The sequence below is a fragment of the Ictidomys tridecemlineatus genome, chromosome 4, assembly GCF_052094955.1.
Source record: "Ictidomys tridecemlineatus isolate mIctTri1 chromosome 4, mIctTri1.hap1, whole genome shotgun sequence".
In the NCBI taxonomy this organism is placed as follows: Eukaryota; Metazoa; Chordata; class Mammalia; order Rodentia; family Sciuridae; genus Ictidomys; species Ictidomys tridecemlineatus.
Genome location: NC_135480.1, coordinates 75099959 through 75118352, shown reverse-complemented (window position 1 = coordinate 75118352; position 18394 = coordinate 75099959). Strand labels below are relative to the sequence as shown.

The 18394-nt window shown below is 35.3% G+C and overlaps 1 protein-coding gene across 3 annotated transcripts in view; it reads left to right on the top strand.

Moving 5' to 3' along the window:
* Window positions 1-6214, top strand: part of Grm5 (glutamate metabotropic receptor 5) — a 443701-nt gene extending 437487 nt beyond the window's left edge. For all 3 annotated transcript variants that reach the window (XM_021735879.3, XM_005339208.4, XM_040285077.2), the window contains one exon: window positions 1362-6214. In XM_021735879.3, coding sequence (XP_021591554.2) covers window positions 1362-2268 — 907 coding nt within the window. In that variant the 3' untranslated portion in view covers window positions 2269-6214. The remainder of the gene's footprint in view (window positions 1-1361) is intronic.
* Window positions 6215-18394: the final 12180 nt, after the last annotated feature.

Genomic DNA, 18394 nt, shown 5'->3' with positions numbered 1-18394 from the left:
CTTGGCGGGGGCATGGCTGATCTGGCAATTTTGAAAAACACCCTAGGTGAGTCTTATGTATAATTAATACAATAAAACTACATTTTTCACCATTCTTCTCAAACTGCCCCAGGCTATCTCTTGGTCACAACTCCTAAAATATAGATGTCTGGAGCTGGGTATGTGGCTCAAGCGGTAGCGCGCTCGCCTGATATGCGTGCGACCCGGGTTCGATCCTCAGCACCACATACCAACAAAGATGTTGTGTCCGCCAAGAAATGAAAAATAAATATTAAAAAAAAATTCTCTCTCTCTCTCTCCTCTCTCACTCTCTCTTAAAAAAAAAAAACATATATAGATGTCTGCATTAAAGGTAACAGATCCCCTAGTCACAGAAATCTTGCATGTAATTCATGACATGGATTCACATCAAGCTTTTTCCATGTGATGTCCCTGCAGGTCAGGTCATGATATTCCTGATGAAGAACAGTTTTTGAGGTGGTTGTGTCAGGTTGGAGTGGTAAGGATGCAGACTTTGAGAATGGGAACCAACTACACCTTCATCAGAGTAACTTTCAGAGCCAAGGTTGGAGAACAAAAAGGACTATTTGGGAAAGAATAGAGGAAGAAAGGCCTTGTCAGATGACACTCATCAAGGTCAAAACTGGAAATCTCTATCATAGGTGCAATAGCGATGCATTTCACTCTTTCACGTGGAATTCAAGTTTTAAGCTTAAAAAGAATGTGAGAATTTATGTGAAGTCGAGAATTTCTAATTAATTATTTTCCAGCAAATAAGCCAACCTAAATAAAACTAAACTCAAAATCTGAAGTTCAGATAGAAATACCTTGTTGTAAATATAAAACTGCACTATAAAATTTGAATTTGAACCATACTACTTCCTGGTAAACCCTGATTCTCTCACTACCCTTCTCCCCTCTTGAGACTGTGAGTTTAGATTGTAGTTATAATGTCCCCTCCATCTAACTCTAGGAAAACCTTACCCTGTAACAGGCACTCCTGCACACAACTACAACACTACAAACCCTGGTTTCTGGATTTGCAGCATAAACAACTGTTGTACTCAAGGGTGGGCAGAGAATCCTGAAAACTGCTCCTGTAGCTTTCTATCCCATCTGACACATGTTCATGATAGTGATACAGCTAAAGGCCAGATAAAATAAAGCAGCCTTTAACCCAGAAGAAAACCAAGGACACTTCCAAAGGCCTCTTTCCATGATGTCCTTTTGATGTGTCATTTCTTGAAAGAATAGGAAAAGCCCTTCCTTCTCAGTCCCCACAATCACCCACCATTGGGGAAGCCACCTGGAAGACCCCTTCAGACCTCGCTGAGTCATCTCTCTTCTCTTTCTCTCAACAGCTCTAATGGAAAATCTGTCACGTGGGCCCAGAACGAGAAGAGTAGGGGACAGCACCTATGGCAGCGGCTGTCGGTCCACATCAACAAGAAAGAGAACCCCAACCAAACGGCTGTCATCAAGCCCTTCCCCAAGAGCACGGAGAGCCGCGGGCTGGGCACTGGCGCGGGCAGCGCGGGCCCAGGGGCGTCTGGGGGCGTGGGTGGCGCGAGCTGTGCTAGCGCTAGCCCTGCAGGGGCTGAGCCCCCAGACGCGGGTGCCAAGGCGCTGTACGACGTGGCGGAGGCGGAGGAGCAGTTCCCTGCGCCCGCACGGCCGCGCTCGCCGTCGCCCATCAGCACGCTGAGCCACCGCGCGGGCTCGGCCAGCCGCACGGAAGACGACGTGCCCTCGCTGCATTCGGAGCCCGCAGCGCGCAGCAGCTCCTCGCAGGGCTCGCTCATGGAGCAGATCAGCAGCGTGGTGACTCGCTTCACCGCCAATATCAGTGAGCTCAATTCCATGATGCTGTCCACCGCTGCTCCTGGCCCCGGAGTGGGCGCTCCTCTCTGCTCGTCCTACCTGATCCCCAAAGAGATCCAACTGCCCACGACCATGACCACGTTCGCCGAAATCCAGCCTCTGCCAGCTATAGAGGTCACTGGTGGCACACAGCCCGCAGCCGGAGCCTCACCGGCGGGGGGCGCTACTCCGGAGACCCCGGCGGCAGGTCCCGAGGCGGCGGCCGGCAAGCCAGACCTGGAGGAGCTGGTGGCTCTGACCCCGCCGTCCCCTTTCAGAGACTCAGTGGACTCGGGGAGTACGACCCCCAACTCGCCAGTGTCCGAATCGGCCCTCTGTATACCATCGTCTCCCAAATATGACACTCTTATCATAAGAGATTACACTCAGAGTTCCTCGTCGTTGTGAACGTCACTGGAAACCATGCTGGGATCCGCATGCAGAGCAGAGATCTCCGTGTTCACACGGAGGGACGCAGTGACACGCGTTCTCATCCGGTTAGGACCTGAGGTAGAAGATGCCAATTTCAGCCTTGATGGAAACACGAGATTATAGTGCTATTTCACAACAACCGACGAAGACACCAACTACAAATTTTTTGGCAGATTTTCTTCTAGTGGCCTTAGAAAACATGGGCTTTTAAGAAACATTGCTTATATTTTTGAGGGCTGACAAGGAGTCTGTTAAAACAGTTACATACCAAGTGCTTTGCTCTAGGGAAAGCAGAGAGAGTGAAAAAGCATAATGGAAGGTGAAAGAGTAGTTAATAAGCAACTGTAAAAAGTTTTATTTGTTTACTTTAATTCTTTTCCCAGAAGAGTCTTTGATTCACCAAACATGAATGTACATTTTCTAACAAACTCTTACATCTGGGACCAAAACGTCAACCTTTCTGGTTACTTTTTTATTTATTTATTTTTTTCCTTCTTTTAAAGACCTTGGAAAGCAGTACCTTGGGCCCAGTACTTAGAGGTGGGAGTTGTGAGTATGTCCCATGCATAACACACAACTGGATAGTGAGTGCTGCGCTAATGCACCTAGAGCTTCTACCTGAGACTTTCCTCTCCAATTTGGTTGTGAAATACTCTTCCAAAAGCCTGCATCTGGAATTCCACCTAGTTATTTCAGATTCACCTCCATTAACCAAGAAAAACCAGTGGAAGATTTCTTGACTATTTCACCATGTTGCCAATCAATACTGGAGTAGCAAAAAAATAATAATAATATTTTCTGGAATACCATTTTGTAATTCCCTCATTGGGGTGCATTGTGTAGCTGGAATTTCTCTTTATAATAATAATTCTTGAGCTCCAGCCTGGCGATCTGTTTCATGATACACAGCCACTCCTTATGAATGCTGTTCCGTTAGTGTTGCCAGCTAAAATATTAAAATATGCATTTGGGCTTCTTCATTCCTTTCTTTTGAGAACCTGATGCACAAGAGCTCCTCTGTTCTTTTTGAGTCCCACCACTGGAAGAGTGGTCCGTAGACCTAACGAAGACGTTGTCACTATTGGAGGGACTATTGTTGAAAAAAATTAATACAATATTAATACACTGAAAATTTTAAACTGTGTCAAATAGGCTTAGCAAAGATTTTGCTGTGCCCATGAGCAGTGATTTTATCTTTTCCTTGCTGCTTACACAGGGCAGCTATGAACTATGACAAGCGTAGATTTTTCAAAGCAATACAGAATACTGAAACAGAGGAACCTTAATGAATATTAACAAGTCTTTCTTAGCCATTCCAAAAAGAAAAAGAAAAAAAGGCAAAGCAAATATTAATATTTTCGTTTTAAAAATAAGTATTAATATGATTTTGTGCACTTCATACTGTCACTTTTTAAATACTGCAGAAAAGAGATTTAGAGTTATAATAAAAATATGTGCTTTGATAGGATCATATAAGGTAAAAATCATAGCTCAAGACCTGAATTCACTGTCATCTCTTTATTCATCCCATTGCAGCTATCCTCAGGTACCAAATGTTTTTGATTTCTAAATAAAGATAGTAATAAAAGGAGGAGGTGTCCTATAAATTTAAAGTTCAGTTGACCCAGCCTTATACTAAAGATAGCCTTATGAAAAAGATTTGCTGTGAGGCAGAAGTCTATTTTTGGCAGAGAGAAAAATAAATAGAATTTTTCCTTTTAGCTAAATATCCTTATTTTAAATCTCTCATCTACTTAAAAAAATTAAGAAATTGAAGACTATTCATCAGCATAACTTACCATCTCCTCTTTAAAAAGTTACAATGAATATACTGCTTGTGGATTTTCCTTTTCTGATATGTTCTTACTTGAAATTTGAAGTCAGTTCTCCCAATATAAAACATTTAAAGCTAATGTTAGTTTTCTAAAATATTCTTAACAGTAATCAAACCTCCTATGCCAGATTTGAAAATAACAACATCAGAGCACCCTGATCCCAAATATGAGTGAGACTCTTGAAACAGAAATGAAATCCTATTTCATTCATGAAGCTAATTCTCCTAATTTCATTGAAAGAAAATGTCTGCCTCCACCTGAAAAACTAATGTAAATATTTGGAAATATTAACACTCCTGGATCCCCATCAGAAAGGTGACACTCATCTGGGGATTTCTGTCTTGATTTCCTAGGTATATTTCTAAATATGCTCTATTCTCTAAGCTTTACAATTTGTGTCATTAAATCCTTACATTGATTTCTATTTTATTCTCAAGTACAATAAGTTTCACTCTACTGACCAAAAAACTTTCTCCATGACTAAATTCTTTGTTTTTTTTTTTTTTTTGTCAGTAACATTTCCTTAAAAAGTACATCACCTTGGAAAACTTCATTAGAAATTAAAATTTAATGCAAATAAATTTTCACCTGATTATTTCACATGTCATTATCAACTATAATAATAAAAAAATAGAGAACAAGATGTATTTTTCTCTATATTTCTATGACCTTTGACACATCATTAAATACATTGTATATTGGACATAAAATTATTCGTGATACATTCTTGAGATGTTTTATTTTGGAATGATGCTAATTGTCTCTTTGCCAATTCTAATACCAGGTTCCAAGTAATAACTCTACAATACAGAGAGAACTGACATGTACTCCAGGGCTAGATACGGGGTACCTATTTTTATTTCCTTGGAAACAACCTGTTACTGGTGCCCAATGATAATTCAGTAGGGATCTGTATGTCTAAAAGGAAAGGGAAAGTACAGGAAAATACTAAGGATCAGCAAAGTGACACTACAGGAGAGTCTGGTCCTGGAAAGAAAAAGAGAAGACCTGGGTTGATCAAGTTGTACTGATTAAGCAATCCCCTCGTCTTCTGTGGGAGAAGAGTGGGGGCAGCCTGAGAAGACCATATCTGGATTGGGGGAAAAGTTATTTTTAGGCTAGGAGTGGAAAACAGAAAGGGAGTATGGAAAGGAAAATCATCAGAAATTTGAAGCAAGAGAAAAAAGCAAATCCCCAAATGTGCTAATCCTTGAAAGTAATAGTCTTTTCCAAACTATTGATGTTACCAGCAAGTGATCAGGAAGACTAGGAGTTATTTCTGACTGTAACTGAATTGTATAATGGCTTTTTTTGCAGTTCTGTGACTTCCAAACCAGGAATTAAACAATTTTTTTAAATAAAAACAAACAAAACAAAAAAAAGAAGAAAAAATAAAAAAGAAAAAAAAAACTTTTCCTATACTAGTCTCCCAGCAAAATGTACATGTTTTGGAGACTTCAAAGGTATTATATGAGTTCACATTTAGCAACAGCTTATTAATAACCCTCAAGCTGTCAGAATCTCTATAGTTACCATTTACAATTTTATACTGTGAAAAAATATACAGATCAGTGAATGTGTAAAGATAAATTAGAATTTGCTTTGAAAAAGTTTGAGGCCTGGAAGATTCTCTATTGTCTATTGAAAAATGAGGCATGTATAAAATAGTTGGTTGAATTTCACTGATCTTCCCAATGTGAACAAATATACTATGTATATTGTGTGTATTTCTAGAATTCAATGGCAGCTGCTGGTGGTGTTGTAATTAGAAATCTATATAGAATATAGATGTTTTAGAGAGATGGTGCCAATCCTAAAAGATTTGTGTGGGCTACAAGTGCTTGTACCTACTTTTTCTGCACTTATAACTGATTTGGTTTTAAAATTGTGTGCGCGTATCTGTTTTTTCTGTTGTTGCAGCTTATACTATTAAAATGATAGAGAATGTTAAATTATTTTGATGTGAATTGCAAATGATTTTTTTCATAAAGTTTAACATTTTTATCAGCAGTTTTACTTTGTACTTGTATAAATGTGTTTTATTTTAGCATTTTAAAATACACTTGCCTGTTTCTCAGTTGTCTAAATCATGTTATAGTTGTTGTTTGTGAAGTCAGTTATGTTTTGAAAAATATTAAAAAAGAAACTATGGTATGACTTAAGATTATTCCCCTCAAATGTTTAGAATATTAACCTAATAGTTTTTTTAAGATGAAAAGAGCCACACTATTAATTTAAAATTTTGATTGATATACACATTTTGAATTAGAGGGTTTATGAAGTAAGCAGTGGACAATATATTAAAATTAAAATACAAATCAACCAGATATGCTGTCCCCAAAGACATCTACAAACACCTTTTAAGATGTGAATTTAAAAATACATTTTTTAAAGAAATGTGGGGCAAATAATTTTTTTGTCTAGGTATACAAGTTATAGAAATAGTTCCATAATTTTCCAAGTGGATAGAGGTAACATCACAAGGATAAAATAGATTATTGTGTGTATGTCTATGTGTCTATGTATATTATAAACAATCATATATATATATATATATATATATATATATATATATGAAAAGAGAGATTTTAATTTGGAGTTCATCTACATATGTGCTTGTGTGTAAATGTGTGTTTGTGTGTATGTGCATAACTATATAATTTATCCAGAAAAATTATTGTTAAATTACGTAGTACTTTGATTCTAACATAAATTTACATATCTGAACACAAATCAGAAGATCTAAATGCAGAATATAGAATAGATAATTTATGTGTAAAAAAGAAAGACAATATAGATTTTAAAATAAATCATCTCTATGCTTCCAAACATTGTATTATTTATACTCACACATGATGTATACACACATATCTACATATATTATTGAACAAATTATGTTCAATCTTTAAAAACAAAACCATTTTCTCTGCTTCTTGACACTCTGACCTTCAGAGTAATCTATTCTGAGATAATTTCAATGGGCAGATGTTCATATAAAATTGAGATAAAGGAGAGAGATCTATAAAAAAACCATATAGAAAATTTTCTTCTAAATATCAACAGTCTTGTAAGAATAGAAAAATGAAAGGTCATTCAAATCCAGCTGAACCAATAAAAATAACATTAAATTAAAAGCAAGGATCTAATACTAACCATCTAACCTCAGGTAAATTACCTTGATATCTCCACAGCTCAATTCCTCTTTCTTTAAATGCAGAGGTGAGAAAAAAAAAAACCTCTGGTCTCTTTCATTTCCAACATTCCTGATACATTATAAGTGTTAATACAAAGAAGGCAACATTAATGGCATTATAGCATGTAGTATATACAGTTGATATTCAGCAGGTACATAAAATATATCATGTTCAATAATACTTGTGGAGATAGAACAAAGTTTGTCCAAACCTAAGCATATTTCAAGAGGAAAGCTATTGAGATTTGAACTCATATGCAACCTTGGAAGTGTCTATTTAGGACATCTTAGTAAATTGAATACCACTGAAAGAATATTTTTCTTATGTTAAAATCTCTGCTGAATGCTGTGGCCAGTGTTTTAATTATGCTGCCCATGAATGAAAAATACTAGAAAATGAACAGTTCTCATTAACTTTTTATGGTAGCTAACTGGGTAGTTAAGTGGGAATATAGAAAGAATTATATTTATGAATCTATATTTTGTTTATCACAAGATACTTTGAAATTCAGGACCAATTACTACATTTTACACTGGTTATTATTTTTTAGTTGTTAATATATTGAATAAACTCTACAAAGAAAATGTTTAAACTTAGCTTCAAAAGACATTCTTAGTATTCTAGTACAAAAGTATTACAGGAAAACTTAACTTTCACAAGAATATTTTAAAATAGCTTTTATTTCAGGGCAAGGACATTTATTTTTGCCAGGACAAATGTCTTTTTCAGTTATATATAACTTATAGACAGTCTAGTTATGTGATATACATTTCAAACACACTTGGCTTATTTATAAGTATCTTACATTCCTACTCACTCACTTTAAAAAATAAACTTTACATACTATCATATTCCAATAATTGAATAAGTATTACAAATTAAATGAATCACATATCCATGAAAATTTAAATAACATATTAAATTTGCTTTTCTGATCTGTTAAAGAGCAATTGACAATGAAGAAAAAAAATATTATTTATTATTGGTACTGGGTGTTGAACAAAGGGCCACTTTACCCCTGAGATACATCCCCAGCTCTTTTTATTTATTTTATTTTTTTTTAATTTTGAGACAGGATATCGCTAAATTGACTAGGCTGGCCTTGAACTTGTGATCCTGCTGCCTCAATTTCCACAGTCACTGGAATTATAGGCATGTGGCATCACAAGTAGCAAAAGTTGTAGAGTTTTAAAAATTTGAAAGGCATAATAATTTCAAATAAATTACTTTCTTCCCCTTAGGACTTATTTCTTCAATATTTCAATATGCTAATATTTTCTTCCTTGCTCTTTTTTTTCCATAAAGCTGTATCTTCTGAGGAATTTCATGGAACACATTTTGGAAATGCTATCATATAAAATTTATAATGTGTAGACATTTTTATTCAGACTTCAAAATATATTGTCATTTCCATGAGGTTCTCATAAGACTTTTCAAGCAGAAAATGTGGATTCAAACAGGTTAGCATCATCTTCAGGAGCTGCTTTACTGAACTATGGGAAATCTTACTCATTTTTATTATTCATTTTCCTCTCATTTTATGATTTCTCAGACTTGTACTAGTACTTTTTTTATTTTCTTGGTTCAAGCTGAGAGTTTTCTTTTACTTTTTATTTGATGTAATCATTTTTTATTAGAAGTATTAAATGGTTCCCTTAACTGTCATAGTCTCAGAGGAAGGAACATATGAGAGACAGCATTAGTAGATGTTGACTAGCAAGGGAGTATCTTCTAAGGGCAGCAGCAGGCTATTAGAACAGAAAGGAATTATGGTAACTGTTTTCAGATTTTTACTAATGTCCTTAGATGAGCAAAATTACATACACACATGGATAGCATATTCCATATCAATGCATTTCTATTCCTGCGTATTCAAGGTGTCTTTCAGCCCTGCCATTTACTTGCATACGTGTTGTGGCACTTAGTCACATACTTAATCTCTCTGAAGAGCTTAAATCACATAACTAGCTCAGGTGCCTTTACCCTGGTCTCCAATGAGGCATAAAAAAAATTTAAATGTTTACAGAGAGAAAAAATTCTTACTCTGGGAAGACAACTACTCACTTGAATAAAACAGGAAAAAAATCAACAACAGCATTATGGTAATATACTGACTAGTTCTATCTAGGCAAAATCAAAGAAGAGAGTGGGAATACTTTGTTGTGTGGAACTTGAAGAGCACCAAATTGAATTCTTAAGAAATATGAGGGGGCTGAGATAAAACCCTATTCCTCATTGACAAAGCAGGGATCAGGAGTCCAAGAAAAATGTGACTGATGATAACAAGACCAACAAACAGGAAGCACAAAAGAAAGAGTGATGAATTGTCTCATCAAGGGTGCTATTCACTATACCCAATGACTGTCAACCCAAGCCTGATCATGCAAAGCCCCAGGGGAAGGGCAAATGATAAATATACAAAGGAAAGTACAGGAAAGTGAACATCTAGCAAGAAATCATTAAAAATGAAACTCATTGAAAGGCTCAAAAGAGATAGCTTAAAGTGATAAAATACTTAGAAGTTAAAACAGCAATAAACTGATATGTGCTTCAATATTTGTAAAAAATATGGCTTCAAAGTTTTATAAAACAAAAACAGAATTAAAAATTCTACAATTATAATCTTTATTATATTTTACTAACACAAAGAGCAAGAAGCCAAAAAAAATAAAATGAAATAAAATTTACAAAAATCAAGTAACATAAGTGGCAAGAAGAGTCAAGTAAATCTACTTAGAGTTAACACAAAACAAACATTCTTTTCATCAACCTTTTAACATTTGTAAATATACAACCTAGATCAGGACACAGAGAGAATGTTAACAAATTCCATAAAGCAAAAAATCATACAGTCTACATTCATTAACAAAAATATATGAAATCGTAAAAGAAAAAAAATCCAAATGAAATATATTCACTTGGGATTTATCTTCTAAGATAGCTTCTGTAACTAGAAGAAAATCTTAACTAAGTCACAATCTACTAAAAAATGAATGTTATAGAGAACTATGTGTATTAAAATTCGTAGAAGAGCCAATGAGTACTCAAAAATGTTTTATCCGAAATGTTTTAATTTATTAAAAATAAAATTAAACATTCAATTGAAGATGTTGAAAAATAATCCATAAAAACAATACAATTAATGTTGATTAACTCAAAATTAATTTAGAAAAACAAAAATGTAAAAAAAATTAAGAGCCAAAAAACTAAAAAAAAAAAAAAAAAGTAATTATTCAATGATTAAAAAAATTCACTGGAGGCTTTTCGTTTGAGGAGAACAATATATAGACAAACATCCATCAAATCTAATCAAGGAAACGGGAATAAACACCAATTAGTAATGAGTAAGGAGGTACACAGATAAAACTATTTAAAATTACAAGATAAATTTTACATCAATAAATTTGAAAATACAGATAAACTGAAAATTATTCTGGGAAAATATACATTAACTAAATGAAATAAAAGTAAATAGAAAACTTGGACTTTGATGGTAAAATGTCATAAAGGGCACTTAAAATTATCTTATTTTAAAAAGCATAATCCAAAATATTTTAATGATAAATTTTACCATGAGAAATAAACATGGAAAAACATGGAAATATTGATAGCATTTTTCTGACACGGTAATTTTGGTAGAGAAATCAAACAAGGAAGGAATTGAAAGAAAATGATAGGCTAACATTAAAAACAAAGATTTTTAAAATAATTCCTAATAAAGTACTTAAATATTGAATTTTGAAACTCAATAAACTAATAATACTTCATGAACAAGTATTATTACAGTAGGATTATGAGTACTCAATATTAGAAAATCGAGTAGTAGAGTTGACACCATTAGTGTATTAAGGAGAAAAATGTCATCTGTGAAAGAATAGGATAAGAGCACACTTAAAAATAATTAACACCAATTCCTAATTAACATAAAACAAATCATCAGCTAAAAATAAAAGGGAAGTATCTTCAGATAGAAAAAGCTATTGGTAATCTATAGCAAATATGACACTAATAACAAATTAGAAGAATTCCCATTGAGTCAGCAGTGCAGGAAGTATGCATTATGTGCACAATTTCTGAAGCAATAATGAAATTTTTGCCCTACGTGGGGCATTTCTGAGAGATAAATAAAAAGTGTTAGTGCTACTAGATCAATGGCTTTACTTGGGATAACTATTCATACCTAAATTTTTCTAAGCAAACTCCAGCATGAGCCCACTTAATCAAACTGCTACCACATGTGATATTTGACTTCACAGATAAAACTCTTACGTCAAGGAAAATAAAGCAAATAAAATGTTTAAAAAGACAAATCCACCTAAAGATTCAGCTACCTGTAAAATCTAGGGCAATCTAGAAATAAAATGTTAAATTCAAAGACATGAAAAAACAAAGAAAGGAAATCACTAGTTATGAGCCACATGACTTTGGGCAAGTAATTTCTTGTCAGTGCTAGGATTTTAAGACCTGCTGAACCAGTAGGGACAGTTAAAGACATAAACGCAATAATTTTTAAATTATGAAACAAACTATCACCTTGATAAAAATCTTAGCACAGGAAAAAAGTGTTGGTGAGGACAACATTTTAGAATGCTTCCCAAAGTGATTTCTGAAAAACAAAATGTTAAGGGATTCATAGGAGCTGACTAGCTAGATCACATGAGGGGAACACAGGAACAGCACAGGCATGGGTTCAGCACCATGAGAAAAGTACCATGAGTTTATTGTTATCAGTTTTGCTAACTAGAACACACTGATGTACAGCGGACCTCTAGAACTTGTTCATCTGGAAAACTGAAACTGGACACCCACTGAATAGCAGTTCCTCATTTCCCCCTAGCTTTTGTCTTAAAAACCATCATTCCACTCTGCTTTTACAAGTTTGACCATTTTAGAGACTTCATGTAAGTACAGTCATTGCACATTTGTCCTCCTGTGACTAGTTTATTTCACTTAGCATGATACCCTCAAGCTTCATCCATACTGTCACATATGACACATTTCCTTCGTTTTAGTTGTCTTATCCAATTATAATAATAAATCAATAATATCAATATTCTATTATATGTATATACTCCTTTTTTACGTATTCATCCATCAATGGACATTTAGGTTGCTTCCTTATCTTAACTAGTATGGGAATAATTAAAAGAAAAAAATATCTTTTTTGTTAAATGCATGCTTCCTAAGACCCTTTGAGAAAATATGAAGTAAGCAGTACAATGGCATGAAAATGGTGGGTTCATAATATTTCATTCAGTCTGCTAAATACTGTTAGGCATTGGATTGCTTTGTTTCTTTCTTTTCCTCTTTCCTTTCTTCCATCCTTCCTTTTTTCCATCTGTCCATTCTTTCTTTCTTTTCTCCTTTCTTTTGGTGCTGGGAATTAAACCCTTGAACCCAGGGGTGTTCAATCACTGAGTTACATTTGAGATGGAGTCTTTCTAAGTTCACCTGGCTGGCCTCAATCCTGTGGTCCTCCTACCTTAGCCTCCCAAGTCACATGTACCACTGCTCCCAGCATTGAATTGTTTTTGACTAACTTTCAACGTATTAACATAAACATGTTTTACTGAGCTATTTTGCCACTGTGATCAAAAGGCTTGACAAGAACAATTAGAGGAGGAAGTTTATTTGCCTTTCAGTTTCAGAGGACAGCAGAACATCATGACAAAACGGCATTGGTGGAAGAAAGCATCTCAGGACAAGGCAACCAGGAAGTAGAGAGAGTTCTGCTCACCAGGACTGAATATCAACCCCAAGCCAGAACACCAGTGCCCCACCTCCTCCAGCTACTAGTTATCACCTGCCTCTAGTTATCACTCAGTTAATCCATATCAGTGCATTAATCCACTGATTAGGTTACAACTCACTATCTGATCATTTCATCCATGAACATTCTTGCATTGTCTCACACATGAGCTTATGAGGGGACACCTCATATCTAAAATAACAACATCTTGCTTAATTTGGAAATAAATTATGAATACTATAAAATAAAATAATCAACTTGATTTTTGCATTTCAGATATACTCCCTAATATCAGATCATGGAAGCAAGCAGTTCTTGCATACTATGTAATGTCATTTCAATTACACTTAAATTACACTCAGTATCTAAATATGAAATAGTCTCAAGTATGAGATTTTATTTGTCATTTGAACTCAGTTTTCTTTCAAACATAATTAGAGTAAATTTTATAAAGCTTTTTGGTAAATAGAAAAGAATAGTAATTTGCCTTTATATATAATTCATTCAAATCATAAAAACTTAATGAATATCTGCTATTTTCCAGGGCTGTTTACTAGGACCTGTTGTCCAGCAATAAGCAAAAGAAATAAAAATTATTATCCTCAAGGACCATATTTTTTATTATGTATATAAATACATAATAAATACAGCGTGTTGGTGGAAAATTCGAGAAACAGAAATTGAAAAGCAAAGAATAGTATATATCAGAAAATACATGCTATCAAAAAGTTATCAGTAAAGGAGATATAAACTCAGAAAAGGGGAGTAATTTTAGATAGGCTCATCAGGAAATATTTTTACATTTAGATGACATGAAGCAATAACTTGAGGGAGGTACAAAAGCCAGTCATGAAAATATCTGGGGAAAGGAAATTCCAGTTACAGAGAAGCATGACATCCTGTGTTAAAAAAGAAGAAGAAAGAGAAGGAGAAGAAAGATATTTCAAATAGAGGAAACAGGAAGAGTAAAGATCCTGAGGAAGGAGTGAGTCTAGAAATGTCATGAATAACAAGAAACCTCATGGGACTAAAGAGACTGAATCTAGGGTAAAGTGCCAGGGCTGACTGACATCAGAGAGAAAGCCCAGACTCAACTCATGGAGAGCCTGTGAGCTATTATAAGGAAGATGCCTTTTACTCTGAGGGTTTTGGGCAGAAGCATACATTATCTGATTTATTTTGAGACAATTAGTCTAAAAGCCCTAAAATTGTTAGGAAGCAAAATTAAAAGCAGGAAGGCTGGCGCTTGTATTGGAGATCATGAGAAGCAGTCATTTTATACACGTGTGTGTGTGTGTGTGTGTGTGTGTGTGTGTGTGTAATAAAGTTATCATGATTTGTTAATGGGTTGGATGTGAGTGTTAAAGAAAGGAGAGCTGAGAATGATTCCAGGGGTATTGGCCTGGGCGGAGTTGCCCTTAGCTGAATTGTGAAAGACTGCAGTTGGATCACATCTTACAGGGATCAGGACATGTTAGATTCAAGATTTCTATTAGGGTGGATATCATATTAGGATGAATATAACTATAAAACATGTTGATTATGAAAAATAATGTAAGAGAATATCTTATTGTACATGTATAATTATTACATAGTATATATCAATCAAAGATAATTTTTGCCAATGGCTCAGGAGGCTATAATTCCAGTGGCTCAGGAGGCTGAGGCAGGAGGATCAAGAGTTCAAAGCCAGCCTCAGCAAAACCAAGGCACTAAGCAACTCAGTGAATCCCTATCTCTAAATAAAATACAAAATAGGTCTGGGGATGTGGCTCAGTGGTCAAGTGCCCCTGAGTTCAATCCCCAATAATCCATCAATCAATCAATCAATCAATCAATTTATTTTAACTCAAAATTACTTCTTAAGCAATACCTCTTAAAATTATGATTTGCTCAAACCTAAGGGATTGTTGTGAGATTACATAATATGAAAGGGGTTCACTAATCAAAGATTGAAAAATACTTCTCTGCATTACTTTTAGCTTAAAATTACTTTTAGCTTAAAATCGCTAAACTTTATGATAAGGGTACACCTAAGTAAATGTTCTACAAGTGAAAGGGACATTTGTGTGGTAAATGAGATAAACCTGAGTAATAAGTCTCTCAGTCCTGGCTGAAGAAAGTGACATATACCTTAGCTACTCCTAAGGCTGGGAGTTCAGGCTCATCCTAGGCAACAAACATATTGAGATTCCATCTCAAAAACCAAACAAAAAACTACAAAACAAACAAACAAACAAACAAAAACCTTAGTCCTTACTCTAGCTCAAAGGCAACGTCTCTACTCAATTTCACTAATACTCTTGCTGCAAGATACCCTCTGGCACTTGAAGGTCAACATTGCTAGTAAGCAACAAATTCATTGGTATAACAACACTCTGGACTTTTCTGCCTCAGAAGCAATACAGCTAGTTGGCAGAAGACCTGATATTCAAAACTCTCCATCAGTCATTTCAACATATCTTATCTCATGGTGCTTGACAAGATGCTTCCTTTTGGATCATCCCACACTTCAATTGCATGCCTCTTTCCATGCCTAGACAAAAGAGAACACTTGGAAGAGAATGCAAGCATGAGTTTGGGTGTTGACTTGGCATCCAGTAGGACAAAGTGGTAGCATTTCATCCAACAGAAAACAGAGCATCTGCCCTGGGATAAGCCATCACCTGAAGAATAGGGGGCCACTGGAACACTTAAGAGTTACCCCAACTGGTAGTGGGATTGTCAGGGAAAGATTCCTAGAGAAGGTGATACTGGAGATTAGGAATTGAAGGAGCACTATCCATAAGACATTATTGGCAGAGGAAGTAGCATGTATAAAAGTAAAAGTGTGAAGTTCAGTCATCAAGGGGTTTGGTAGAACTGAAATGTAGGATTCTTACATGAGGAAGTGTCAGGAAAATGGCTAAGAAGTAAAAAAGAGAGGGGAAAAGGCTTCTATGCAATGCTAAGATGTTTAGAAAAGGAGTCAGTGAGGAGTTATATAGAATAGGTTGGCATGACCAAATATTTGTTCCTAAAATATATGATAGAAGTGAAAACAGTGGAAAAGGGGAGGAGCTATCAGTCCAGGACAAATGGTAATCCCCTTGAGAAATAATGAGAGTGAGAGCTGTGAAGATGGTGAAGAAATGGTGAACTGAAGAAGTCTGTCCAAAGCTTGGCAATATAGTGTCTACATATGTTAGCTTCATTCTTAGCACGCATTTTCTCTCTCTCTCTCTCTCTCTCTCTCTCTCTCTCTCTCTCTCTCTCTCTCTCTCTCTCTCTTCGATGAAATTTCAGAGAGTCTCATTGATCAGTCCAGTGCCACAGTTAGTTCATGAACACATCAGGACTAAGAAAAGGAAGAGTTGAGCATATGCTATGTGCTATAGCCTCTGCTCACCATGTGGACAGGTGGTTTAAAAATCATAAATAGATGAAATTCTGGAGAGGTAGAACAGAGCAACTGCTCTGGTCAAAGTCAAGATGATATCAACATCCAAATGGTTTAGAAGATTAGATCAGAAATGGTTTTCTCTCTCTCCATCCCAACTCTTTCCTGGACAAAGTAATTCAGAATGGTTCCAAATGACTTCTCGCTTAAAAAAAAATATATCATATGCTACTTATGCAAAAGCCAACTTGGAAATGCTTTCAGCAAAGGAGTGAGACATGGTATATATCACCATTTCTCCCAGCATTCTTCAGAAATGAGTCTGACACACTTCTGGCTCAGAAGCCCTGTCCCAGGGAATGCATCCACTGCTAACATCATCCATATGTGTGGACAATATGCTAAAAATCCATTCTATCAAAGGATTGGCAAGGCTGCATGGTATAGTGCCTAGAGAAAAACAGATTCAAGATTATAACCATCTTGTCCTACCTAGGGCTATGTTGATTAATTTATTTTAACTCAATTTTACCATTACATTATTCTGCTGCTCAGAAAGGACATATAAAACATCCAAAGAAACATGCACCTATCTGAACCAGACAAACAAAACAGTATATATTCCTTATCATGTGTCTAACTTTGAGATAGCAATTGTAGCTGGCCAGAAAATGCACAGTGAGAGAGAAGAGGAAAATAGAGAGGCTTAGGAAGATTTTAGCTAACTTGTTATTATTTCAGTTAGAACAAGGGTTCATGAATGTTAACCAAAATTATTGACATATGAATGAAATAGAAGGTTTGCGTGAATTTTCCAAAGGATGACGTCTTAACATGTCCCCATTTCTAACAGTCTGAGAATGCTCATCAGTTAGAAGTTCTCCTTTGCAGGATTATTAATTGCTGAAGCAAATGATGTTTATGATCCATGCCTTGTGCAAGTTCATTATTATTGTTAATTTTAACAATAATAAGTTTCATTCTAAATTATATTTGCATGAGCTGTTTGACACGAATATGATCAGGGCAGTTAAGATGTTGGAAATATCAAAACACTAGAAAAACTAGGGATAACAGGAAAATATCTCAACATTGTAAAAGCTATCTATGCTAAGTCCTGCACCAACATCATTCTAAAATGAAGAAAAATTGAAAGCATTCTCTCTAAAAACTGGAACAATACACGAATGGCCTCTTTCACCCCTTCTATTTAACATAGTTCTTTAAACTCTAGCCAGAGCAATTAGACAGGCAAAATAAATTAAAGGGTTAAGGATAGGAAAAGAAGAACTCAAATTAGCACTATTTGCTGATGATATGATTCTATACATAGAAGATCAAAAAATTTCACGAGAGGGCTGGGGATGTGGCTCAAATGGTATCGCGCTCGCCTGGCATGCGTGCGTCCCGGGTTCGATCCTTAGCACCACATACAAACAAAGATGTTGTGTCTGCCGAAAACTAAAAAATAAATATTAAAAAATTCTCTCTCTCTCTCTCTCTCTCTCTCTCTCTCTCTCTCTCTCTCTCTCTCTCTCTCTTTAAAAAATTAACCAAAAAACTTATAGAACTAATAAATGAATTTATCGAAGTAGCAGGATATAAAATCAACACCCATAAATCAAATGCATTTCTGTATATCAGTGATAAACTCTCTAAAAGAGAAAAGAGGAAAATGACCCCCCTTACAGTAGCCTCGAAAAATAATAGTAAAATACTTAATGAAAGAGGTGAAAGACCTTTACAATGAAAAGTACAGAACACTAAAGAAAGATACTAAAGAAGACCTTAGATGATGGAAAGATCTCCCTTGTTCTTGGATAGGCAGAATTAATATTGTTAAAATGACCATTCTACCAAAAGCACTATATAGATTTAATGCAATTCCAATCAAAATCCCAATGACATTCCTCATAGAAATAGGAAAAACAGTCATGAAATTCAT